This window comes from Oncorhynchus nerka, linkage group LG20 (assembly GCF_034236695.1).
Source record: "Oncorhynchus nerka isolate Pitt River linkage group LG20, Oner_Uvic_2.0, whole genome shotgun sequence".
Classification (NCBI taxonomy): Eukaryota; Metazoa; Chordata; class Actinopteri; order Salmoniformes; family Salmonidae; genus Oncorhynchus; species Oncorhynchus nerka.
This window is the reverse complement of record NC_088415.1, coordinates 54611274-54637386: the sequence shown is the minus strand read 5'-3', so window position 1 is coordinate 54637386 and position 26113 is coordinate 54611274. Positions and strand designations below refer to the sequence as shown.

The following is a 26113-nucleotide window of genomic DNA, read 5'->3' as shown; positions in this document are numbered from 1 at the left end:
CAAACTTGAAACATTGTATCAAGTATTAACTTGGGTCTGCCTGAAAGTCAACAAATGTATCAAATATTCTGGGCCTCCAATATTCTGGGTTTCCTGCACCAGTGAACTCAGGTCAGACACAGGTGTAGGCTATTTGCACAAGGGATAAGAAGCAGTGCTTGACATGGGCAGGAGCTCACAAGAGCGGAGTACCGGCACCTCAAATGTTCTACTTCTTGAGTTCCTGTTCCTCTTATAGAATATTCTCAAAATATTTGTGAAGCACCTGCACATAAATACAAACAGTATCAGCACCCACAATTAGTTCTGGAACCTATTTTAGTCAAAGATAAGCACTGATAAGAAGTAATCAGGTAGGCCTATTTTATGACGTTTCCACTGGATCAGAGCATGACCTTTTTCCCTTTATCGAAAGGGAGAGAGCTAGAAATATTGTCATACTCAATGGTTGAAAAAACAGACTGTTTGCTTGCTGTTTGAGGTGAAGAAAAGATTACTTTGAGAAGCTCCACAGCTCATTAGTGGTGGTGCCTTAAGCCAATCAGAAATACTATCAGATCCCCAGATGGGCACATTTACAGTGCCTTAAACTATTCAGACCCATAGACTTTTTCCACGTTTTGTTATGTTACAGCCTTATTCTAAAATGGATTAAATAAAACAAAATGTCCTCAGCAATCTACACCCAATACCCCATAATGACAAAGCGAAAACAGGTTTTCCATCATACTTAAATGGAAGAAGTTGGAAACCACCAAGACTCTTCCTAGAGTTAGCTGCCCAGTCAAACTGAGCAATCAGGGGAGAAGGGCCTTGGTCAGGGAGATGACCAAGAACCCAATGGTCACTGACAGAGCTCCAGAATTCCTCTGTGGAGATGGGAGAACCTTCCAGAAGGACAACCATCTCTGCAGCATTCCACCAATCAGGCCTTTATGGTAGACTGGGGGGGCGAAGGTTCATCTTCCAATACGTCAACGACCCTAAGCACACAGCCAAGACAACGCAGGAGTGGCTTCGGGACAAGTCTCTGAATGTCCTTGGAGTGGCCCAGCCAGAGCCTGGACTTGAACCCGATCGAACATCTCTGGACAGACCTGAAAATAGCTGTGCAGTAACACTCCCCATCCAACCTGGCAGAGCTTGAGAGAATCTGCAGAGAATAATCGGATAATCTCCCCAAATACTGGTGTGCCAAGCTTGTGGTGTCATACCCAAGAAGATTTGAGGCTGTAATTGCTGCCGAATCTGCTTCAACAAAGTACTGAGTCAAGGGGTCTGAATACTTATGTAAATGTGATTTGAATTTGTAATAAATTATTAACAAATTATGAAAAACGGTTTATGCCTTGCCATTATGGGGTAATGTGTGTAGATTGAGGGGGGAAAACAATTTAATATTTTTTTGAATAAGGCTGTAACTTAAATTGTGGAAAAAGTGAAAAAAGTGAAGAGGTCTGAATACTTCAGGAAGGTACTGTATATGCCTACATTTGCGTGCAGGCCTGGTAGCCGATAGGCCTACTTCTCTGCGTAATCAGGTGTGCGTCCTTACTCAACATTGATAGGAGTGCTCCAAACAAAAGACAATGACTAAATTGACAATGGAATGAAATAAACCAAAACGTGTTTCTCACAAGTGAAGCATAGGTTGTGCAGTCTGCAATGTGTCCACTCCGACATTGAGAATGATAAGACTGGAATACTAATATATTTAATGTATTAACAGAAATGTTCATAACCAAACAATGTAGATTTGGAATTATAGTTATTAACGGTAGATGTAGGCTACTACTGGTAGTAGGGAATAGACCCCAACAATCAAAACGCAAACAATTCACAGTGAAGTTATGAAACAATGAATGTGCACAAATTGGCGGGAGAGAGAATTCTGTAGAGAGAAGTGCATTGTGTGCTGCATGGTCAATCTGACATCTGCATTCGCCATGCAACATTTACCGTGATATAGCCTCTGCAGAAGTCAAGGTATTCCGACTGTACTAATTGCGATTTGCGGAGCAGCACAGAGCTGTTGTGAAGGAAGTTGTCAAGGAAGTGAGTTTGATTATACAAGATGTACCGCCCCCACCTACTGTCACCAAATATGTCAATGCGGAGCTATTCAGAGCACTCATTCTTATAACATTTGGGAGTTCGCACAGCGGTGTGGTACAGAGCTCAATTTTGCCTTTGTATGCCTCCACAATTGTGTCACACCTTCCATATGGACAATGGCGACCGTCATTCAGAGCAGGTGAGCCACACCCGTTTAGCAACAAAAAAAAAAGTGTTGTTTGTTTTACATGTTATTTTGTCAGTTTTTAAACAATGTATACATTTTTTTTTAGTTAAAACACTTTGTTTCCTTGAGTAAGGCAACCCCAGTGTTTCGGCCAAGCACAGTGCTTTCTGTGCTGGTGGGGCAGCCACCAGGGGGGGGGTAATGTTCTCTAGTTGCGCAGTGATTGCCTCCGTGGTCTGTCACTCACTCAAGGAGTCATCATCATGAATCAAGTCGACAATCTACTGGCAAATCCTTTTCATATGAAGAGAAGTTATAGATAAAACGTATCGGTGCTCGTCGACCATTGGACAAAAATTACACAAGTTGGAAATCGCAAATTCAACAATGAGCGGTTTGGAAGGTATCAGTGGCTAACTGCAAGCATTGCAAAGCAAACACTAGCCTGCTATTCAGTGGAGAGGGTTGTGTGGTCCAAGTCTGTGTTTAAGGGTCTCTTTTCCAAGCTTAAAAAGGATCAACATTGACATGCCATGGACCAGGAAAGGTTGAATACATTGGCCATGCTGTCAATCCAGCATGACTTCTGCAGCGTTCAAAACAACTGGAAACTCTAAAAATCTCAGACTTGAGCGAGTTCAAGACAACTGGGAACTACGGGAAAAAAACACAGCTCCGACTGGGAAAATAAGTTGAGTGTATAAGTCAGGAGCTCGGGCCTCTTTCTAGAGCTCCGACCTGAAGATCGCTGACGTCAGGATTGAGGCTGAAGTCCTGAACAAATAGTTATATTGACTACGTCCGTCCCAGCTCACTCATTAATGTCTTAATCAAAATTATGGATTGCCTCTTATCCGCTCGTCATTCCCGTATGCAGTTTGTACATCTCAATTGTCAGTAGAAACCAAGTGAGCCATGTTTTTTTTAAAGGCAGTAAATGAGGCTTAATTAACTGTTTCACTGCCAGACAAAGCTCTGCTGATAGCCGGGTATAGCAGTGGTAAGGATTCACTCCATGGTGCTGAAAAGAAGGCTCTGCTCTTGGGACAGCTTTATGTAGGCATTAACAGTTTGTGGGCACCTTTTGTCATATAGTGCAATTCATTATAGTGCAATTAATGCATTGCTTATTGGTTTTGCTGGCATGCATCTAAAAATATGTATTTAAAAAATTATATGGGGGAGCTTGCCCCACATGCTAAAATCACCACTTCATATGGAGACTCCAACCACATTTTCAGATCAAGCATAAAATTGGCTTTTAGTCTAGGCTTCCTCAATGGGGACAGCCCTAGTGTACCTACTACCTATATGAACACCAACACATCATCTGTTTGCATGCCTGGTTGGGAGGTTCTCGAAGTGGAACCATGATAAAGGAAGGGACTGTTTAAAGTGATCTGATATCCAAACACGGTGCCCTCTGGTGATTCACACAACACGCCAGTTATTTATTGTTGTGCTACCATCACCCAAACAGAATAATACCTGATAAATTAGGTGTGCATCTGCAAACCTATTTCAATGAAATAAAGAAGCACTAATTATTAAGTATTAATTAAGTATTTAATTGCAATTTATTATTACAGTACAACTTAGACCGAGTAGTATAAAAGAGTAATGACATGAAAATCAGGAACATACAAACTCAAGTGGACACGTTTTTTTCTTCAAACGTTCACTCAATCTTTAGTTGTTGTCATTGCTTGATTACCAATGCTAGTAAAGCCAATGTGGTGGTTTGACTTGTGGCTCAGGTCAGAGAACAGCCATTTCTGCTCTCTGCTGGTCAAAAGAGCAACAGCAGCACAACAAATCACTTCATAACGCTCGCTATCTACATCTCGTTTCAATGTACCTGGCTGCAAGACCATGCTAAATGAATAACACAATGATAGGAGTGAGATGAAACCGGGATAAACTAAATTGCATCAAGAAAAATAAAAAGACCTGTGGGACAATGGAAGGGTGGTATTCGGGTCGGGGCAGGTGTTCTCAGAGTGTGTGCATTGACGTTTTCTCACGTTTTGGAGTAGTGTGGGTATTAAAATAGGAGTCGGAGGAGCCACTGGAAGCCATGTGGATGCGTGGTCTGTACAAGTGTGCATCAGTCTGCGTGTGGTCTAAGAGTCCTCATCTCCGTTGACACTGTCACCATCGTCGTCTCCAACCACATGCTCTCCCTCCTCCTCCTCCTCCTCCTCTTCATCATCATCCTCCTCCTCCTCTTTGTTGACTCTTCACCTGCGAGAGCATATTAGGCGCTGTGCGTATAAATACTCAAATTACACTGAGCAAATATAAAATGCAACATGTATAGTGTTGGTCCCATGTTTCATGAGCTGAAATAAAATATACCAGAAATTTTCCATACGCGTTTTCTCTCAGATTGTGTGCAAATTGGTTTTGGTCCCTGTTAGTGAGCATTTCTCCATCGACCTGACAGGTAAGCTGATTAAAACAGCATGATTTTTACAAAGGTGCACCTTGTCCTGGGGACAATAAAACATCACTAAAACGTGCCGTTTTGTCACAACGCAATGCCACAGATGTCTCAAGTTGAGGGAGCATGCAATTGGCATGCTGACTGCAGGAATGTCAATCAGAGCTGTTGTCAGAGAACTGAATGTTAATTTCTCTACCATAAGCTGCCTTTCAACGTCGTTTCAGAGAATTTGGCAGTACATCCAACCAGCCTCACAACCACAGACCATGTGTAACCAAGCCAGCCCAGGACCTCCACATCTGGCTTCTTCACCTGCGGGATCATCTGAGAACAGCGACCTGGACAGCTGATGACACTGGGTTTGCACAACCAAAATATTTCTGCACAAACTGTCAGAAACCATCTAAGGGAAGCTCATCTGCGTGCTCGTTGTCCTCGCCAGGATCTTGACCTGACTACAGATCGGGGGTCGTAAACGACTTCAGTGGGCAAATGCTCACCTTCGATGGCCACAGATTAATCCCAGTTTCAACTGTACCGGGGCAGATGGCGTCATGTGGGCAAGCAGTTTGCTGATGTCAACGTTGTGAACAGAGTGCCCCATGGTGCTGGTGGTGTTATGGTTTGGGGAGGCATAAGATACTGACAATGAACACAACTGCATTTTATCAATGGCAATTTGAATGCACAGAGATACAGTGACGAGATCCTGAGGGCCATTGTCGTGCCATTCATCCGCCCCCATTACCTCATGTTTCAACATGATAATGCACGGCCACATGTCGCAAGGACCTGTACACAATTCCCCCCGGAAGCTGAAAATGTCTCAGTTCTTCCATGGCCTGCATACTCAGACATGTCACCCATTGAGCATGTTTGCGATTGATGTGTATGACTGTGTTCCAGTTCCCGCCAACATCCAGCGACTTCACACAGCCATTGAAGAGGAGTGGGACAACATTCCACCGGCCAAAATCAACAGCCTGATCAACTATGCAAATGAGATGTTGCGGTGCATGAGGCTAATATTGGTCACACCAGATACCGACTGGTTTCCTGATCCACGCCCCTACCCTACCTATTAATGTATCTGTGACCAACAGTCATGTGAAATCCATAGATTAGGGCCAAATTAATTTATTGCAATATACTGATTTCCTTATATGTACTATAGCACAGTAAAATCTTTAAAGCTGTTGCATGTTGCGTTTACATTTTTGATCAGTGTTGAACAACACATACTGCCATTCATCAATATGTTTTCTCCTCTTCCCCTCCCTCGTTTCTGCCATCTCACCTCCTCCTCTTCCAGCAGATCCCCCTCCTCCTCAGAGTCGTTGAGATCCTCCCTCTCCCTCTTGATGCTCTCCTCCTTCTTGATGCTGCAGTGCTGCTGTGAGGACACCTGTCCAGGCTCAGGCTTTGCACCCTTCTCATCTGCTCGCAGAAAGAGCGCGATCCGGGTCAAACAAGCCAGAGAAAAAGTAGTCAAAAGTTGAAAAATGAAATCACTTATCTGTACATACAAGTCATAGGAATGCTGAGATTGCCGGTATACATACAGAGTACAAACCACCTCATTCATTTTTTTTTTTACGTTATAAAAGTTGACTGTCCACGTAACCTGGTTCAAACATCTACCATGTAACCCTGAAGGAGGCATTGTATGCCAATACATTAGTTGCTATACGCATTAAATGTTTGGGAGCATAGTGTGCGACTTTCTTTTTATAAAAGCATTGATCACATGGTTAAGGTGACACTCCTACACCCTACCTGACTTCTTGCTGTGGTCCTTCTCCATGCGGTCTAGGCTCTCCAGCAGGTAGTCTACTTTGTGTTTAATCATTGTCAGCTCCTTCTTGATGGTCTGCAGGTCATCTGTTTTCACTGAGAGAAAGAGAGTGAGAAAAAAAAGAGATGGATAAAGGTTTAAGCAATTGACCCCAATACCTTATGAAGCTCTGTATGCGGTGCTGCGAGAGTAACCTTCAAGCCCTGCACAGTGAGCATCAGGGCATAAAAAAAATATTTTTGGTCCACCAGCCACAACTTCTTTTCTCTCTAAAATACAAAAAAAAAAACGTGTATTATTCCTAAAACAATAAATGTATTACTAGTAAGAAGTAATGGGTTATTGTTTAATTTCATTTCATTGTGTGACCTGAGTCTTAACCAAAATATCACAGATGAGACAAAACATTTCAGCTGCCCCTTTTAAGGACGGGAGGTTACCACAACTTGTCATGTTTGTGCATGTGAGATTGAGTCTGACTAGTATAAGCGTGGTCTTTTCTTCCCTAGCAGTTGAAACCCAAACATAGAATAACAACCTATCTTGTGAACAAAACAATGTAAATAGCCAAGAAACAAGGACAAGGTCTCACCTCAGTAGACTGGTTTCAAATCAATTAGACCAACTTTTATGCCTATGCGCAGAGCTTCTAAAAATGAATCTGTCACTCAGCTCTTCAAATGCACACAGCCTCCAGCCAGGCAGTGATGCAGCGCGAGGTGGAATAGGCTATTATATGATTCGTAGAGCTTTGACTTTGTGCGATTCATTTACCAGCTATAAAGCAAAAATGGCCAGAAATACTTTATAACAGTTACTGCAGCATTTATTTTACTATAAATGGGATCATACTTGACTTTCTATTCGCAAATGAAAGTGAAATGCTCGCACTGTGGAGCTCTTGACCACCCGCCAGGTGAAATAGACATCTTTACCCGCCAATGCCAAAATCTACCCGCATTTGGCAGGTGTTAATTTGAGTCCCTGGTGAGCATTGACAGCAGGTACTGCATGAAGGTGCTACAAATAGTCCACTGGGCAATGTGCAAGTTTACTGTGCTAGTTGAGTGGCTAGAGCAGAGGGGACTGGGCACTGACTTGTTCTTGAGGATGCCCTCTGGCTGCTCTTGGAGGAAGAGGAGAAACTGGCCTTGCTGCGGCGGCTGCCCCCTCCAGTCATGCTGATCCGCGGGCGCTTGGACGGGATCACAGCTCGGGACAAGGGTGGAGGAGGAGGGGGCACACGGGATGGGTACGAGTACACTCTGAGAATAGAAGAGCGAGTAATGAATGAACAGACTACTGCATTTACACTAATTCCTCTTGGATATCGAGTTATCTACACTGAACAAAAATATAAAAATGCAACACGTGTTGGACCCATATTTCATGAGCTGAAATATATCCCAGAAATTTCCCATTCGCACAAAATGCTTCATTCTCTCATTTTGTGCACAATTTTTTTTACATCCCTGTTGGTGAGAATTTCTCCTTTGACAATATAATCCACCCACCCGACAGCTGTGGCATATCAAAAAGTTGATTACACAGCATTGTTACACTGGTGCACCTTGTGCTGGGAACAATAAAGATTCACTAAAATGTGCAGTTGTCACACAGATGCCACAGATGTCTCAAGTTGAGGGAGCATGCAATTGGCATGCTGACTGCAGGAATGTCCACCAGAGCTGTTGCTAGTATGTAATGTTATTTTCTCTACCATAAGCCATGTCCAAAGTCGTTTTAGACGTTGTGTCCAACCAGCCTTACAACCGCAGACCATGTGTATGGCGTCGTGTGGGCGAGTGGTTTGCTGATGTCAATGTTGTGAACAGTGTCCCATGGTGGCGGTGGAGATATAGTATGGGCAGGCATAAGCTACTGACAATGAAGACAATTGCATTTTATTGATGACAATTTGAATGTACAGAAATACTGTGACGGGATTGTGAGGCCCATTTTATGGAATCTCTGACCAACAGATGTGTATCTGTATTCCCAGTCAAGTGAAATCCATAGATTAGAGCCTAATTTATTTATTTCAATATATGAACTGGTCACATTTCGTCAGCCGGTGATTGTCAAGCAAATAACTGGTCAATCTCACGGTACCTGACCGTTAATTAGCATAAACACATTTAGCATCTCCTGGCTTCCACACATAGCCTACAAGCCAATGATGCGGACCGTTGGAACAAACACATTTAGCATCTCCTGGCTTCCACACATAGCCTACAAGCCAATGATGCGGACCTTTGGAACAAACACATTTAGCATCTCCTGGCTTCCACACATAGCCTACAAGCCAATGATGCGGACCTTTGGAACAAACACATTTAGCATCTCCTGGCTTCCACACATAGCCTACAAGCCACTGATGCGGACCTTTGGAACATCTACATTTAGCATTACATTTACATTTAAGTCATTTAGCAGACGCTCTTATCCAGAGCGACTTACAAATTGGTGCATTCACCTTATGACATCCAGTGGAACAGTAGTGCATCTAAATCTTTTAAAGGGGGGATTACTTTATCCTATCCTAGGTATTCCTTAAAGAGGTGGGGTTTCAGGTGTCTCCGGAAGGTGGTGATTGACTCCGCTGTCCTGGCGTCGTGAGGGAGTTTGTTCCACCATTGGGGGGCCAGAGCAGCGAACAGTTTTGACTGGGCTGAGCGGGAACTGTACTTCCTCAGTGGTAGGGAGGCGAGCAGGCCAGAGGTGGATGAACGCAGTGCCCTTGTTTGGGTGTAGGGCCTGATCAGAGCCTGGAGGTACTGAGGTGCCGTTCCCCTCACAGCTCCGTAGGCAAGCACCATGGTCTTGTAGCGGATGCGAGCTTCAACTGGAAGCCAGTGGAGAGAGCGGAGGAGCGGGGTGACGTGAGAGAACTTGGGAAGGTTCTGGCTTCCACACATAGCCTACAAGCCAATGATGCGGACCGTTGGAACATCTACATTTAGCATCTCCTGGCTTCCACACATAGCCTACAAGCCAATGATGCAGACCTTTGGAACATCTACATTTATAGTCTACACCTTCGGTCTAAAATAAATAATGGATTTATTGTGGTCTCAAGAAGAAAGATATGAAGAAAGTGTAGACTATTTCAGAAGAACATAATGACAACACAGAGTATGTTAGGTCCTGATCTGGCTATGCCAAATGGCTGTGGGATACACTAGTTAATTTAGCAGACAAGATTTGCTTAGAATTCCATGGCATTATTTTATAGTATGAAGAATACAATTGAACAAAGCTGAATTAAATAGAAAGGATATTTTCTCCAAACAATGAGGGAGTGCACACATGCGTCTCTTCTATTTTGAGAGGTTAGGAAATAGCTATTCCTTTATGCTTAATTTAGAGTTATTAATGTAACTTTAGTTGTTCTACAAACATTGGGCTATATGTTTAGATTTTTAACCCTTGTGTAGTCTTAACATTCTGTTAAAATAAAAGCAGCTTCATTGAATTTTAAACCCCAAATCTATTTTTGCATCAAGAAACAACCCGTCATTCATCAAACTTTGTGAATATCTGGGTTTTCCCTCTGCACAGTGCAGAAAGACTGCATTTAATCAGTGGACACCACTCGTTTTATTACAACACACCTGTCAATTATTATTATTACTGCATAGGTGTAAACAATAATATTTTAGCAAGAGATAGCACTTGTATAGCCTAAGAAAGTAGTAGAAATTTGCAGAAAGTAGTTTAGAATGCATTTTATTGAAGGGAAACAGTCTGGAACTTTTTTGCAACATAGTGATATATTCTTATATACTGTACAATGAGGATCTCAACTACAAAATACTAGTCTTCTCCCATTTAAAAAACAACATTGCCCCCACCCACAAGGTGTATGAACAATAAATATGATTAAAATAAGATACAAAACAAAAATCAATAAACTCTAATCAGCACATGTAGGACAATATGCAAATGTGTGTGCATGGTCTTTGCAGATGTATTTCTCACATGTGCAGCACATAGTATTTATTTTACAGTCCTTCTTTGGGGGGGCAGAATTTGCATCTCCTCCTCTTGCCTGCCCCAGCTGCAGGGAGTGCCTGCCCCAGCTGAACAGCTTTCACAAGTGCTGCAGAGGCTGCTGTGCGGGGCAGGCACTCCCTTTGAATGTGTGGGGTTACAAGTGCCTTTCCCAGCTGCTCCAGGAACACCTTCTTGTTCCGCATCCAGTTAGGGTTGATCTTGTTCCATATCATGAAGGCATTGTATGAGGACACATCAATGATGTTATGGAAGATGACCAGGAGCCAGCGGGCAGCCATCCTCATGCAGCTATAAGTTCCAATCACGGTATCCAGGTTGTCCACGCCTCCTTTGTTGTGTTTGTAGTCCAGGATAATGGCTGGCTTCCTGTCCTCACGATCACTGATCTCAGCCGTTTTGTGCAGTGTGCTCAGGAGGACCACATTCTTGTTCCTCTTTGGGAGGTAAGAAACTAGTGGTGGTGGGGGTGAAGGCAAACTGATGAGAAGGCCTTTCTCCCCCTTGTTGCGAGGAGTGCAGGAGGGAGCTCAGAATTTTTCTTTTTAACTGTGCCAACCATGGTGATCTTCCTCTTCAGGAGTTACTGGCTGAGTTCAATCAGTAGCACACAATCTCAATTTCTCTGTGTGTGTCTTTGTGGTGTATAAATAATTTTATAACTGCCGGGTCAAAATTGACCCGAAGACAATCTTTATACCCTGGTGGTGTACAGCCTTCATGGAAATATGAACAAAGGCGATGTTTCACGTTTTCTAATGTTGGTCACTCTAGGAAAAGTCATCAACTGCGCGCGTCCTTATCCCGTTCCGACGTGCATATTGAAGACATTGGAAGAACTGTCCACATTTACTTTGTCAGCCGACAAGATGAGTAGGCCTAACGAACAGCAAAAGCACTAGCCTATGTCAATCTACTATCCCGCATAGTACATAGGTTGACCTATTCTATTCTGTGTGAGAAATAAATATTCCAAAAATAGTCTGGGACAGTTGTGGGATGCAATAGATCCCAAATTAATACAACCATGACCATCCAAAAACATTTTTTACACAATATGGCTGATGCAACAGATCAGAACATTTAGCTTAAAATGTTGATAAACTATTAGGCTATTTTTTCACATTATAAGTGCAGCAATGCACACAGGGTAGAAGGCTATATGCGCGCATATTCCATTAGCAGAAAACACCATTATCAAAAGTATATTTTTATGGTGAAAATGATATTCCCCAAACTAGAAATTCACACGTGGCATGTATGCCAGTTAGGCTCTACACCCCTTGTAAAGCGGATTAAGTTATTTTGCCACTTTAGTTGTGATACAAACCTTATTTTAATATGGCTATGGGAAAGGTTACATGAGGTTTGGGACTATGAACCGAAAAAGGTCTAAAAAAAAAGGCAGTGTTTTTTATGCTGGGCATCATTCACAAGTAATAGGCTTATATTGTCATCTATCAGACTATTCTTGATTGAATCTGGTCTTTACATATACTAAATAACATGTGTGAAATTTGTTTTGGATTTAGAATGGACCATTATCATGCACCTGTATCGAAACAGGGTCAGCGGGAAAAAAATACATGTCATCTATGGACTTAAATAGCGAATGGAGGACGCTTTTCCCCGTGGTTTATTTTCATGCCAGCCAGGCTATACTTCTGCTGTAAATATAAGCAACGTGCTTAATATTAGGAAAGTTGAGAAATAAATATAATAGGCCTAGCCTATAGAAAGCTGATCCTCCTATTTTTAGTAGAGGCCATCACTCCGTTTTCAGACAATTGCATAGCCTATTGAAATGTTGCGCAATATGAGCTCTCAAAGTGTTTGATTAGATTTTCGAATACATTTGTATTGATGTCAGAGTGATTAGAGGGACAGAGAGCTGAGTACCCAGCAGTTAGCAAGTTTGGTAGGCTCCTAATGACCAGCATCAGAGCTTGGAGAAGCCTAATTACCGTGACTAAACGGTCACATGGAATTTGACTGCCTTCATGACTCGTGTGTGTGTGTGTGTGGCGGTAATACACACTGAAAACAGCCCCAACTGTAACTCTGTTAGTAAAATTTGTAAAATTGTTGCATTTATATTTTTGTTCAGTATAGGTAAAATAGAGCTAAAACATAGGATGTGGGAACAGACAAAGCACTGGACTCACCGGTCATAGTAATCTCTCTGGAAGTCATAGTCCAGATCAAATGTGGGACTACTGTGGGGAGAAGAAAAAGAGCTGTCAAAACAAGATACACGTACGCAGTGGAGAAGAGGAATTATCAGAGTAAGATTTGGAGACCCAGAGCAGGTTCAAAATATGAGATATTTAAAAATGGGATTCTTTACATTGAATCAGACCTGTACAATTCTCCCGCCGAGCGCTTTGCGGTCTTTGACCTGTGGGGTTTGGGTTCTCCAGCCAAGTTAATGTCTGAGGAAGAGAGAGAGTCTTAGTTGGCAGTTGGAAATACAATCTTTATTCATATTCAGTCTATTACAGAGGCACCTTTAAATAAAAAAAAATTAAAAAAAATCTTATTCTCCACAAGCAGGTCGGGTATGGTCAGGTCAGTTTTGCACAATACCCATAGAACCGTGAGTTTGAGGCATTGCTCACCAGCCCCAGGCTGGCTTTAGTCCTTACCCAGCACCTGTCCCACGATCATGCGTCCATCCTCGGCCCCTACAGCGGCCCGGGCACATCTCTCGTTGGCGAACTGTACGAAGGCAAAGCCCTTGTGCACAGAACAGCCCACGATCTTGCCGTACTTGCTGAAGATTGCCTCCACGTCTGCCTTGGTGACCAGGAGCGTGTTGAGGTTCCCGATAAAGACCCGCGAGTTCAGCGAGCGCGGGTCCGTCTTGTTGGTCACGTTGCTGGCCATCAGGCTGCTGGTGGTGGGGGACAGACTGGTGGAGGAGGGGAGACGGGTGAAACCAATTATTAACTGTCAATACAAGATAAAACTACTCAACCATCTTTATATACAAACGAGTGTCAAGGAATGTTCCGAATGAACACGGTTGACCTTGTTCAGCGTAATATTATATCAACAGTATCGCCAAAATATGTAAAATAGTTTAAGCATCTCATGCTCCAGCCATGTAGCTTGCACAAATGTGTTTGTGGCGTATCTTAAAATCAGTCTTTGATGTCCCTTGTGTTGGTAATGTAACAAACAGCCTTAAAGGGATACTTTGGATCTTGGCAATGAGACCCTTATATCTACTTCCCCATAGTCAGGTTCATTTGTGGATACCATTGCTGTCTCCGTGTCCAGTATGAAGGAAGTTCAAGGTAGTTTTGCGAGCCAATGCTAACTAACGTTACCCATAGACTTTGTCATTGCGCATTCTGATAGTATGTATAGTAGATACCGACGGACTTCCAGTCATTATGCTAACACTAGTTAGCATTGGTTCGGAGAACTACCTCGAACTTCCTTCATACTGGACAGAGACATAACAATGGTATCCACAAGTTAATCTGATTCTGGGGAAGTAGATAAAGGGCCTCATTGCCAAAATCCCAAAGTATCCCTTTAATATTGGTAGTACATATATGGTACGTATGTCTAGTGTTGTGCATATGGCACAAATCCAGGAGGTCCTGCTGTAAAAGAAAGATCCAGGATAAGCACAATAAGTAATCAGACAACTTCTATTACCATATGTGAAAAATACCATGACGTCGTATTTATGCAGACATACAGAAGCTGCACACCCCATTTCATACACAAACCAAAACTCATTCAATAGCTTAATACAATTCACATTTCCAGGAAGAAACGGATGCACACGGGTTTCCATGACTTCAGACAACAGCAGTGTGGAAGGGGGCAATGTGTGTATTCCAATCCACCTGTAGCAGGTTGTTGCAGGGTTTGTTTCATATTGCCTGAATTGCACATCTAGGGCCATAGTTAACAAGTGTCTCAAAGTAGTAAATGGATAAGTGCTTGAACATTGAGAATGTCACGCCATGGGCTACTATTTAGCACATGGTAGGGAAAGGGCTTGAGTGTGTACAAATTAGGTGCTTATGATACTAGTGGCACATGTGGTAATTTAAGGAAAGCTGAGCAAAGGAGTTTGGGCACAATCGGACGTTAGGGAGTGAGATCTCACTGGCACTGCATACAACCTGAGTGTCAAAAAAGGAGACGTTAACAACCGTTGGGGGTTAAATAACCACTCACTCACTCCATAGAGTCTGTGTGCAGGGCGATCGTCGGTCTGTCAGTCAGTTCTGACACTGAGCGCAGGGCCAGTGTGTGCGGGCAGGTGTCTTGGGTGCTCTCAGCAAAAACTACAACTTCATCAGCACCCTCAGAACGCAGAACTTCGCCCCCACGACTTATACTGAGGCGGGCGACAGAGAACACACCTCAGTGACATTGTATGTACAGGGTTATTACAGTCTTACCTGGTTGGGTTTTGTACATAATTAAATTATGAGCCAAATGCAGAGCAATCCTATAGAGGAGCACATTCAGGGGACACTTTCTGCTATTGATGTGTAACTGCCTAGCCTATCAACTTGTTTAAGAGATGCAATATACTTCAGTTACTTTTAATGCATAGAGTTATGGTTCGTTAACTTTTTGATATCATTGGTTTTTGTTTGGCCTACATTTTAGTGAAAGTGAAATCTTAGTCTCAGCATCACTCTTATTGTGAAATTGCCCTGTACTAGGCATGATTATTATTATTAGTAGTAGATGGGGGAGGGGAAAATTGATAGTTACATATCGGGATATTAAAACTCATTCTCAGCTCTCTGCAGCAGACATACGGTGAGCAAAATGTTTGGCACATTGAATCGCAATAAAATCACAGTATCAAATAGCAATACATATTGTATCGGCACCCAAGTATCGTGATCATATCGTGAGGTACCCAGCAATTCCTGGCCCTAATTAGGATAATTTCACATGAAGTAAAACAGGTTGGGGCTTTGCTTTAGCACTTAAAATGTTTGTGGTAGTGGAAGAGGTGTTCATATTTGAAAAGCAGACTAAGATTTCATACCCAAGTTGTCATCTAACTTGTTGGAAAAGTTGTAAAAAAAAAAAAAAAAACGGCAGTTGTTGCACAGATTTCATGCGGTTAATAAAACAAGGCTCATACACATTTTGACAAATGGAATTTAATGACTTTTCCCGACTTAACCAAACGTCCATGTAAGTACAGTGCCAGTCAAAATGTGACACCTAATCATTAAAGGGTTTCTTTATTTTTTACTATTTTCTACATTGTAAAATAGTGAAGACATCAAAACTATGAAATAACATAGTAGTAACCAAAAAAGGTTTAAAAAAAATATATATATTATATTCGAGATTCTTCAAAGTAGCCACCCTTTGCCTTGACAGCTTTGCACGCGCTTGGCATTCTCTCAACCAGCTTCATGGGGTAGTCACTTGGAATACATTTCAATTAACAGGTGTCCCTTGTTAAAAGTTAATTTGTGGAATTTCTTTCCTTCTTAATGCATTTGAGCCAATCAGTTGTGTTGTGACAAGGTAGGGGTGGTATACAGAAGATTTGGAAAAAAAGACCAAGTCCATATTATGGCAACAACAGCTCAAATAAGCAAAGTGAAAAGAAAGTCCATCATTACTTTAAGACATTAAAGGTCAGTTAATCCGGAACATTAAGAATTTAAAGTTTCTTCAAGTGCATTCGCAAAAACCATCAAGCGATATGAAACTGGCTCTCATGAGGACCGCCACAGGAAAGAAAGACCCAGCGTCACCTCTGCTGCAAAGGATGAGTTCATTAAAGTTAACTGCACCTCAAATTGCAGCCAAAATAAATGCTAGAGTTAAAGTAAGACACAGGAGACTGCGTGAAATCAGGCCTTCGTGGTCAAATTGCTGCAAAGAAACAACTACTAAATAAGAAGAGACATGGCTAGGGCCAAGAAACATGAGCAATGGACATTAGACCAGTGGAAATTGGTCTGATGAGTCCAAATGTGAGAATTTTGGTTCCAACCACTGTTTTTGTGAGACGCAGAGTAGGTGAAAGGATGATCTCTGTATGTGTGGTTCCCACCGAGAAGCATGGAGGTGGTGATGGTGCTTTGCTGGTGACGCGGTCAGTGATTTATTTAGAATTCAAGGCACACTTAACCAGCATGGCTACCACAGCATTCTGCAGCGATACGCCTTCCCATCTGGTTTGCGCTTCGTGGGACTATCAATTGCTTTTCAACAAGACAATAAACCAACACACCTCCAGGCTGTGTGTGAAGTCTTTTTGACAGGAGAGCTACTGCATCAGACATGGCCTCCACAATCACCCGACCTCAACCCAATTGAGATGGTTTGGGAGGAGTTGGACCGCAGTGAAGGAGAAGCATACACAAGCATTCCTGGTGAAGTTGGTTGAGAGAATGCCAAGTGTGCAAAGCTGTCAAGGCAAAAGGTGGCTACTTTGAATAATATCAAATACAAAATATATTTTGATTTGATAGACACTTTTTTGGTTACTACATGATTCCATATATGTTATTTCATAGTTTTGATGTAGCATAGACTCGTGATGCACCGATATTACATTTTTGGCCGATATCTTCCTTGCCAAAAAAATAAATTGAGTGATTAAATTTTAGCAGCATTTTAAGCATTCTAGAACAGTTAAATAGTACACACACATAGCAGGCATGACTACAGTCCCCGGTTTGAATCCAGTCTGTATCACATCACGACCGCTACTTCGATGCAGACAAGCAACAGGGTTTACGTGAAATGTTACATTAACAGCTGGACAAGATGGAAACGGACAGTGACAGTGCGCACAGAGGAAGAGAGGAGACGGACAGACAGAACTGAAACTTCACTGCTTGACATGTACTGGATGATAAAATCCTGGTTGAGAATGAAACTGAACGAAACAGCAAGCAAAATAAATGTGTTTTGATTATGTTTTAATGGTAAAATGAGGACGTACGTAAATGCCAACAAAATAACTATTGGGTCAGTGTGGTGTGTGTGTAACCTAGGCAAGTCAGTGAAGAACAAATTCTTATTTTTAATGACAGCCTACCCTGGCCAACGTTGGGCCAATTGTGCACCCCCCTATGGGACTCCCAATCACGGCCGGATGTGATACAGCCTGGATTCGAACCAGGGACTGTAGTGGATGCATCTGGCACCGAGCTTTAGTGCCTTAACACACATAGACGCAGTGATCTAACTACTTAACTGTACTAGAATGCCGCTAAAATGTTAAAATATCTGGAACTTTTTTTCTTTTTTTTTACAGGGAAAATATTGGAATCGTACAAATTCCATCTTGGTGCTTCACTAATTTCATATCAAAGATCAAATGGCTGTGGTAGGCTACAAATCTTTCTATTCAGCTGAAGCAAGCCCACAAATTTACAGGAAATTTTGTCAATTTTAGCTACTTTATAAGTGTTTATTTTGCAGACTGAGAAGCATCTATTGAGTTGCAATGTCCAATACATTGGATGCCCAAATCAACTGGAAGTATCTATAACAAGTTTTGAAGCCACATAATCCAAAAGGCTACATGTAATCCTTTTCCCTAAAATTACTGGTCGCAATTTACAAATTATTATTTTGTTTCACATTACGATTAATCAAGATTGACCCAAATCCCAACTAATACAATGGCGAAGTGAATAATTTGTTTAGTCAAAAATATTTTTTAATCAGTGTTTCCCCAACCCTGGTCCTGGAGTAGTACACATTTCATTGTAACCCTGGACAAGCACACCTGATTCAACTTGTCATCAAATCAATGAGTTGTGTCTGTCCTGGGCTACAACAAAAAGGTGTACTGTTGGGGTATTCGAAGACCAGGGTTGGGAAACACTGGTTCAAATTAATCAACATTGTACATATCATTTAATTTAATCAACTTTGTATGGCCTTATTCAGGAGTGTCAGTGGAAAGTTTTGGGGACATGACAAAAACATAAATACATGCTAATAACAGCTAAACAGTTAACTATAGGGTACAATATATGTTTGAATTGGCTGCTTAGTTAGTCTGTTCTCTATCATATTGTATAGGCTATATAGGTCTACCTGGTGCTGTTAAGTCCGATTGTCTCTCTCCTTGAGCAACGGCCTACTCGTCTCGCACATGCAGGTGATGTGCATAAACAGATGCGATAAAGTGTCATTCTGATCCTGGCTGCTACGTAGATTTTTATTCAATTGATACAATATTTTAAACTATGCCTAAATGACATTAACATAAATTAATATCCATAACTTCTCCAAAACTGTTAGGATTTTCCAAAAATGTTCCTGGCCTGGAAAACATTATTTAAAAATTCCATGACTTTTCCAGGATTATCCATGACCTTTTGAACACTGAAAACATGTGTACCTCTAGATCTGTAAAAGTTGTTCGGATTCCAGATTTGAATGGCAAAGTGGAGGAAGATACCACACACTAACTTTGTTGAACTTGTTGGGAAACTTGTCAAAGTAGATGTGTCAAAAGTTGCATTGTTCACAGTGAATGGAATCAGTGTGGGAAATTAACTTAGGTCCACCAGCCACTGTGGCAGGTAGATTTCTTTATTTAATTAGACAAAATATTATTTTCTCAATAATTGCACACGCTTTCTAATGTTTCAAAAAAAAGAAATGTACTACTAGTAATAAGTAATGGGTCGGCAGGGTAGCTTAGTGGTTAGAGCGTTGGACTAGTAACCGGAAGGTTGCAAGTTCAAACCCCTGAGCTGACACGGTACAAATCTGTCGTTCTGCCCCTGAACAGGCAGTTGGCCTAGGAACAGTGGGTTGTCATTGAAAATAAGAATTTGTTCTTAACTGACTTGCCTAGATAAATAAAATTACAATCGCTTAATTTCATTTTTTATTGACCTGCGTCTTCTAACCAATGTTTGTTAAGAAACAATTCAGAGCCAATAATAAAAACAGAAACGGCTCAAACTGAACATCAAGCCTGCCCTGCCAAAAAGCTGAGTGATACAGCTTATCATTATTATAGTTCGAGGCTCTACGCTGACATTTTTTACAAGGAGTACATGAGGTGATCCTAAGTTGAAATGTAGACACATAATTCAACCTAGGAGAACAATGAATACACATTTTTAGGAGTGATGCATGCTCAATCAAGCACAAACATTAGTTGAGAAACATTTTCAGCTGGCACTTTAAGGGACAGGCCTAGATGAAGACAGTTGTAGCAAACTCAAACTAACATTGAAAAACAACCAAGTACGCGACCTAAACTACATAACTGGCCATGAAACGAGGAGAAAGTCCCACTTTATAAGCCTTTGTCAATTTCAACCAACTTCTACATGTGGGTTTTGGATTAAAACTGTTCCAAAATGCCCTATGACCACCTTCCAACGTGGCTGGTGAAATATACATTCTTACCTGCCAGTGACAATCTACCAGCATTCAGCAGATGTTAATTTCCAACCCTGAATGGAATGTTGGAAATCATGTGACTAACAATGGGGAGCATTACATGCTTACCAGACCACCTGCGTTGTGTTATAGCTTGCAAAATAAATTCACGTTATTCAATCATTTAATCCAAAATGCTTGCAGGCGTCTGTGTAATCAGGCACTAGTGCGGTGCAAGTTCCGCCTCTTCCATCTACTCATTGGTTTTTGAGCATATAGGCTACCCACGTGAGTGATAGAAAGATTAACGAGGTCCACGCGCCAGTCGGTGGCTGGCGGTAATATACCTTCAAGTTTGTTGCCAACAGCCATATAAAATCTACAGAAGAACGAACGAGGAGATTAATCAAGGAAACTAAAACTAACTAGGTTTCCCATTTTATCTGTGGATTAATTGTTTGAGTAGAGAACACATGGTGTGACTGAAAATGAGTCAAATTCTACAAAAACTCAGCAAAAAAAAGACCATATGCAGTAGGGATGCACGATATATCGGTAAGCATATCGGAATCGGCCAATATTAGCCAAAAATGCCAACATCGGCCCTGTCTAGTTTAACGCCGATGTGCAAAACCGATGTCAAAGCTGACGTTCATACCCATGTAATGTAAGTATATGTAATGACGCCACGAAAAATACAGCCCTACACAGAAAAGCATAAAAATACTAAGCGCACACTTCCAACAACTAAACAAGTTTAAGTCGTGCAATCATTTGAAAGTAAGAACATTTCAGCGAGACAACTCAATTAGTGTCAAGATAATGTAATTCATTGTCCTTGACAATCAACCGTTCTCTGTCGTGGGTGATGTTGGCTTTCGCCAACTGGTCAAGCACCTCGAGCCCCGGTACACACTACCAATTATGTGCTATTTTTCAGATGTTGCTCAACCGGAGTTTCACAGTATTTTTGGAAAGCACATCCATGAGCTACTTGCTATGGGTGTCACCGCTATTAGCTTCATGACTGACATCTAGATCAGCGATTGTCACCCCCGTGAGCATGCTGAGCCTGAGAGCACAGTAGATCGACGAGGATTTCGTACTGAGGAAAGCTGTATGCATGCTCAAGAATGTGCTGGTTCTCATACCGCTGCTGCCATTTCAATGGCATTTGAGAACATGAACACGCTAGCTCCATTCGAACAACTGCGTCTGCAGCAGATGTGACATCCTCTGTCATGGTATTGAAATGCCTGCTCAAAACTTCCAGTTATCACAAATTGCAAAAGTACTCTACCAGAGGCTGTGAACAAGCGATTCCGTGGCATTCTCTCAGCCTCTTTACGGTGTCGCCACCATGCTTGATGCTAGGTACAAGGACCGCTACTTCAATGCAAGAAACAGGGTTTACATGAAATGTTACACAGCTGGACAAGATGGAAACGGACACAGTGACACCGAGGAAGAGGCCACGGACAAACCTGAAACTTTACTGCTTGAAATCCTGGTTTGCGACTGAACAAATGAACAATGAAACAGCAAGTAATTGAAATAAATAGGTTGATTGTTTTACTGGTAATGGGGACATACGTAAATGCCAACAAAACAACTTTTTGATCAGAATGTTTCAAGCAACTAAATTTTAAATAAATCGGTATTGTTTTTTTGGCAAGGAAAATATTGGATATCGGTAAAAAAAGATATTGATGCATCCCTAATGTGCAGGTAAAACAACCCAATGTTTATCTCTCAGGACAAATTATTACGCAACAGCAAGCTAACTAAATGTCCATGAATGTGTCTAGGGGGAGACAAATCAACATGCACACACTGAGACGGTTTAGTCATCACGTTAGAATGTTGAAGAAATAAATCCCTTTAAAAATTGGACAAAAAGCTAAGAGCAATTGCTCCTAAAACCTCATTTAGATAACAGCATGAGGAATAGATACGAGTCAGAAACACTACAAATTGACTACGTGCAAATAGGATAATTGGTCATAAAGCAAAGTCTCATCCAAAACAGAGTTTTGTACCTAAGTATTTAACAAGGTAAATGAAAGTTGGGTTCATTTCAATCCTGCCCAAAGCACACAAGTAATTAATAAAAGTATAAAAGATATCAAAAAAGTTGTCTACAAAGCACAATGGTCCTGACCTCTACGCACATTTTAAAGTTCGAATTACACTTCTAGCTTAAACGTGTACGACAAATACCGTTTCAAATAACAATTAGTATGACAAATATAAAGTGGAACTTTTTCCTCACTTGTCCCAGTAATTAAACACACCAACAACCTGATCAATCAATGCCGAGGTCTCTGGCAGGGAGGGGCCTGAGGGAAAGCACCACTTCCAAAGTAATGTAACTACTGTACTAGCTATTATCAAAATGGAGAGTGGACTGTCAATGTCGTTTGAGCTGCACCTACCGATACCTTTAGCACTATTTTTTAGTCTACGATGCAACTTGATCAAATCAGGTATATTAAAATAATTACTATTCCATCTGGAACAGTTTGAAAAACACACCCCTAGCCAAGGAAGATCTAAGTAAACTCACAATCTGCACACTGTAATAAAACATTTATATAAAAGCTGTGATCTAGCTAGCTATACCTTGGTTTAGGGTCTAGCAAAGTGAGACTGAGTAAGGACAGAGTACATAACTGCATTATTCATAAAGTAACGTTTAATTAGTGGTAACAAAAAGTACACATGTCCTTGTGTTTTCTGCCACATTGTTAATATTATCGAAGTAAAATATAAATGACGTAACTACGTGAAAAACGTGTCCAGAGAAAGGTGGCCAACCAGCATTTCTTGCAGAAAAAAATAATTCCCGCAAAAATAGCGTTCCTGTATCAGTCTTTCTGTGGATATCCAAGGACTTCAAAACCAGCTAATCAATCACAAAAATGTAAAAACCACCACCGGCCAAAATCAAGGTTCAACCGGGAAGATTGCTAGTAAAAAAAAATGTTAGCGTTAAAAACAGATTCCACAAGGTTAACTAGTTGGCTATGCTGCAAGCTAAAGTTAACCAGCCAAACTAACGTTAGCTGCAAACCGGCTGCAGTGCAGCGTGTTATTGTCCAGACAGAGCGCGTTATTCGCAGATAGTCATAAAAATTTAACTAGCTCGGCTTACACAATCATGAACTCAATTTGCAAGACAACAAAAGAGATGGCAAAAAAGCTAGCAAAAATGTAAAGGATCCTTCTAGCCAGCATTTTGCCGGACCAACTAGCTAGCTTGCTAAAACGCTAATGGAACCAAAGTCAGTAAGTACATCAGTATGTTTAGAAACTCTGATGGAAACATAGCTAACCGCTCGCTCAAATAGAAAAATAAATGGCGTTAAAAAATTAAAATTCCAAAGATATTGCAGTCAGAGAAAAAAAAATCAAAACAGTCTTGAATCAAAATACTCACCAGGAGCTTAAAGGTTAAAATGACTTATTTCAGCAAAATGTCAATATAGTGCTGAGGTACTCCTGTAGTTATAAGAAAGTGGTTACACCCTGCACGAAATGGCGCAGCACATAAAGGAGAGGGAGTCAAGACATGTATTAAATCAAATATTATCTATATTGACAAGATAGTCGACTGACCGCTCTAACAATGGAATTACATGTCCGCAAAGGTATAATGGAGGCGCGATCAGGTGGGAACATTCTAGCCAATGAGAGGGCAGATTCGCGTGTGAACGACGGACACAACTCTGAAATAAAATAGTTTTTCTCAAAGTTACTGGAATACCACGTGGACCCACCTATATCAGAATGTGTAACAACATAAACATTACGAAACGAGTAATCGATCAAATAAGCCTCACGTAGCGAATTCAATTCCATGTTTAGTTGACCAAATTCGACACTCTTCTCATAGTCCTCCAGAGGGGGAAAAAAAGGGGGCGTGGGGGGGCACTTGGTCTACCTATCGGGCGGATCGGGCCTCTCCTCCTTATCGGGCCTCTCGCTATCTGACTAAATCCGCTTTAGTAGACACCTATATCAAATCTGATTGGCTGCTCGTTATAAAACCCAAGCCGTTCCTGTTAGTGGTTGATTACAATGTCTGTCACCTGCTTTTTTTTGTTATAACCTTGCAGCTGATAGGTCGTGTTGATCAGGGTCAAGCTTGTGTTCAAATCGCAAGACCTCTCCCAACAGCAGTGGTATCCCAATTTGGGGGACGCAATATCTTTCCAAAGAATTTCTCACGACGCACACACACAAAACATTTGTTTATAATAGGTTTCATGAGTGGCGCAGCGGTCTAAGGCTCTGCATCTCAGTGCTTGAGGCGTCACTACCGACACCCTGGTTTGATTCCAGACTGTGTCACAGCCGGCTGTGATTGGGAGTCCAACAGGACAGCGCACAATTGGCCCGGCGTCGTCTGGGTTTAGCCGGTGTAGGGCGTCATTGTAAATAAGAATTTCAGAACTTACTTGCCTAATTAAATAAAGAGTACATTAATAATAATAATACACTGAACTATAAACACCACATGCACAAATATCAAGATTTTACTGCGTTAAGGTTTATTTAACGAAATCAGTCAATTGAAATAAATTCATTAGGCCCTAATTCATGGATTTTACAAGACTAGGAATACAGATATGCATCTGTTGGTCACAGATACCTTAAAAAAAAGTAGGGGTGTGGATCAGAAAACCAGTCCGTATCTGGTTCGACCACCATTTACCTCATGCAGTACAACATTTTTGTACATAGCTCATCTGTAAATAGCCCATCCAATCTATCTCATCCCCATACTGTATTTATTTATCTTGCTCCTTTGTACCCCAGTATCTCTACTTGCACATTCATCTTCTGCACATTCTACCATTCCAGTGTTTAATTGCTATATTGTAATTACTTCGCCACCATGGCCTATTTATTGCCTTACCTCTCTTATCCTACCTCATTTGCACATGCTGTATATACATTTTTCTACTGTATTATTGATTGTATGTGTGTTTATTCCATGTGTAACTCTGTTGTTGTATGTGTCGAACCGCTTTGCTTTATCTTGGCCAGGTTGCAGTTGCAAAGGAGAACTTCTTCTCAACTAGCCTACCTAGTTAAATAAAGGTGAAATAATATACAATAAAAAACATATCTCCTTCACATAGAGTTGACCAAGCGGTTGATTGTGGCCTGTGGAATGTTGTCCCACTCCTCTTCAATGGCTGTGCAAAGTTACTGGATATTAGAGGGAACTGGAACATGCTGTCATACACATCGATCCATAGCATCCCAAACATGCTCACATGTCTGATGAGTATGCAGCCCATGGAAGAACAAGGACATTTTCAGCTCCCAGGAATTGTGTACAGATCCTTGCGACATAGGGCTGAAAAATGAGGTGATCTTGTCACAGTATCTCTGTACATTCAAATTTCCATTGATAAAATGCAATCGTGTTTGTTGTCCATAGCTTATGCCTGCCCATATCATAACACCACTGCCACCATGGGACACTCTGTTCACAAAGTTTACATCAACAAACAATGCCATACAGGCTGTTTGCCATATGCCTGGTACAGTTGAAACTGTGATTCATCTGTGAAGACCACAATTCTCCAGCATGCCAGTGGCAATCAAAGGTGCGCATTTGCCCACTGTAGTCAGTTACGATGCCGAACTGCAGTCAGGTTAACACCCTGTAGATGAGCTTCCCTGAGACAGTTTCTGACAGTTTGTGCAGAAATTCTTTGGTTGTGCAATCCCACAGTTTCATCAGCTGTCTGGGTGGCTGGTCTAAGACAATCCCACATGTGAAGAAGCTGGGTGTGGAGTGCTTACACGTGGTCTGCCAAAATCTCTGAAATGTCATTGGATGCGATTTATGATAGAGAAATTAACATTAAATTCTCTGGCAACAGCACTGGTGGACATTTCCTTCAACAAAGTACTGAGTAAAGGGTCTGAATACTTATGTAAATGTGATATTTCAGTTTATTATTTCGAAAAACCTGTTTTCGCTTTGTCATTATGAGGTATGTGTGTAGATTTATTAGGAAGAACATTTATTTATTTCATTTTAGAATAAGGCTGTAATGTAACAAAATGTGGAAAAGGGGAAGGGGTCTGAATACTTTCCAAATGCACTGTATATACAGTACCAGTCAAAAGTTTGGACACACTTACTCATTCATGGGTTTTTCTTTATTTTTTACTATATTCTACATTGTAGAATAATAGTGAAGACATCAAAACTATGAAATAACAC

General features: G+C 41.4%; 1 protein-coding gene and 1 long non-coding RNA gene across 7 annotated transcripts; one reads left to right on the top strand and one right to left on the bottom strand.

The window, feature by feature from the left end:
* Nucleotides 1–2094: 2094 nt before the first annotated feature.
* LOC115102791 (uncharacterized) lies at nt 2095–6818 on the top strand. Its single transcript, XR_003859484.2, has 2 exons — nt 2095–2254; nt 6001–6818. It is a non-coding gene; the product is annotated as an uncharacterized LOC115102791 (long non-coding RNA).
* On the bottom strand, nt 4388–23633 carry LOC115102790 (heterogeneous nuclear ribonucleoprotein C-like). Of its 6 annotated transcripts, none has more exons than XM_029623082.2 (9): nt 22649–23633; nt 14702–14860; nt 13143–13408; nt 12845–12929; nt 12663–12713; nt 7582–7748; nt 6465–6578; nt 5986–6125; nt 4388–4486 (listed from the first exon to the last, which is right to left on the bottom strand). In XM_029623082.2, exons 1-9 carry the CDS (start codon nt 22687–22689, stop codon nt 4454–4456), a joined length of 1056 nt encoding a protein of 351 aa, XP_029478942.2. In that variant the 5' UTR covers nt 22690–23633; the 3' UTR covers nt 4388–4453. The 6 variants fall into 6 exon arrangements, with proteins under 6 accessions (XP_029478942.2, XP_029478944.2, XP_029478943.2 ...); XM_029623084.2 differs by having other exon boundaries at nt 12857–12929; XM_029623083.2 differs by having other exon boundaries at nt 22652–23633.
* Between the last annotated feature and the right edge of the window lie 2480 nt (nt 23634–26113).

Coding starts and splice junctions, on each gene's coding strand:
- LOC115102790 (XM_029623082.2), bottom strand. CDS start 22,689: ATGCTGGTTGGCCACCTTTCTCTGGACACGTTTTTCACGTA. Junction 13,409..14,701: donor CTGCACACAGACTCTATGGA/GTGAGTGAGTGG, acceptor CTCCTCCACCAG/TCTGTCCCCCACCACCAGCA. Junction 12,930..13,142: donor GATCGTGGGACAGGTGCTGG/GTAAGGACTAAA, acceptor TCTCTTCCTCAG/ACATTAACTTGGCTGGAGAA.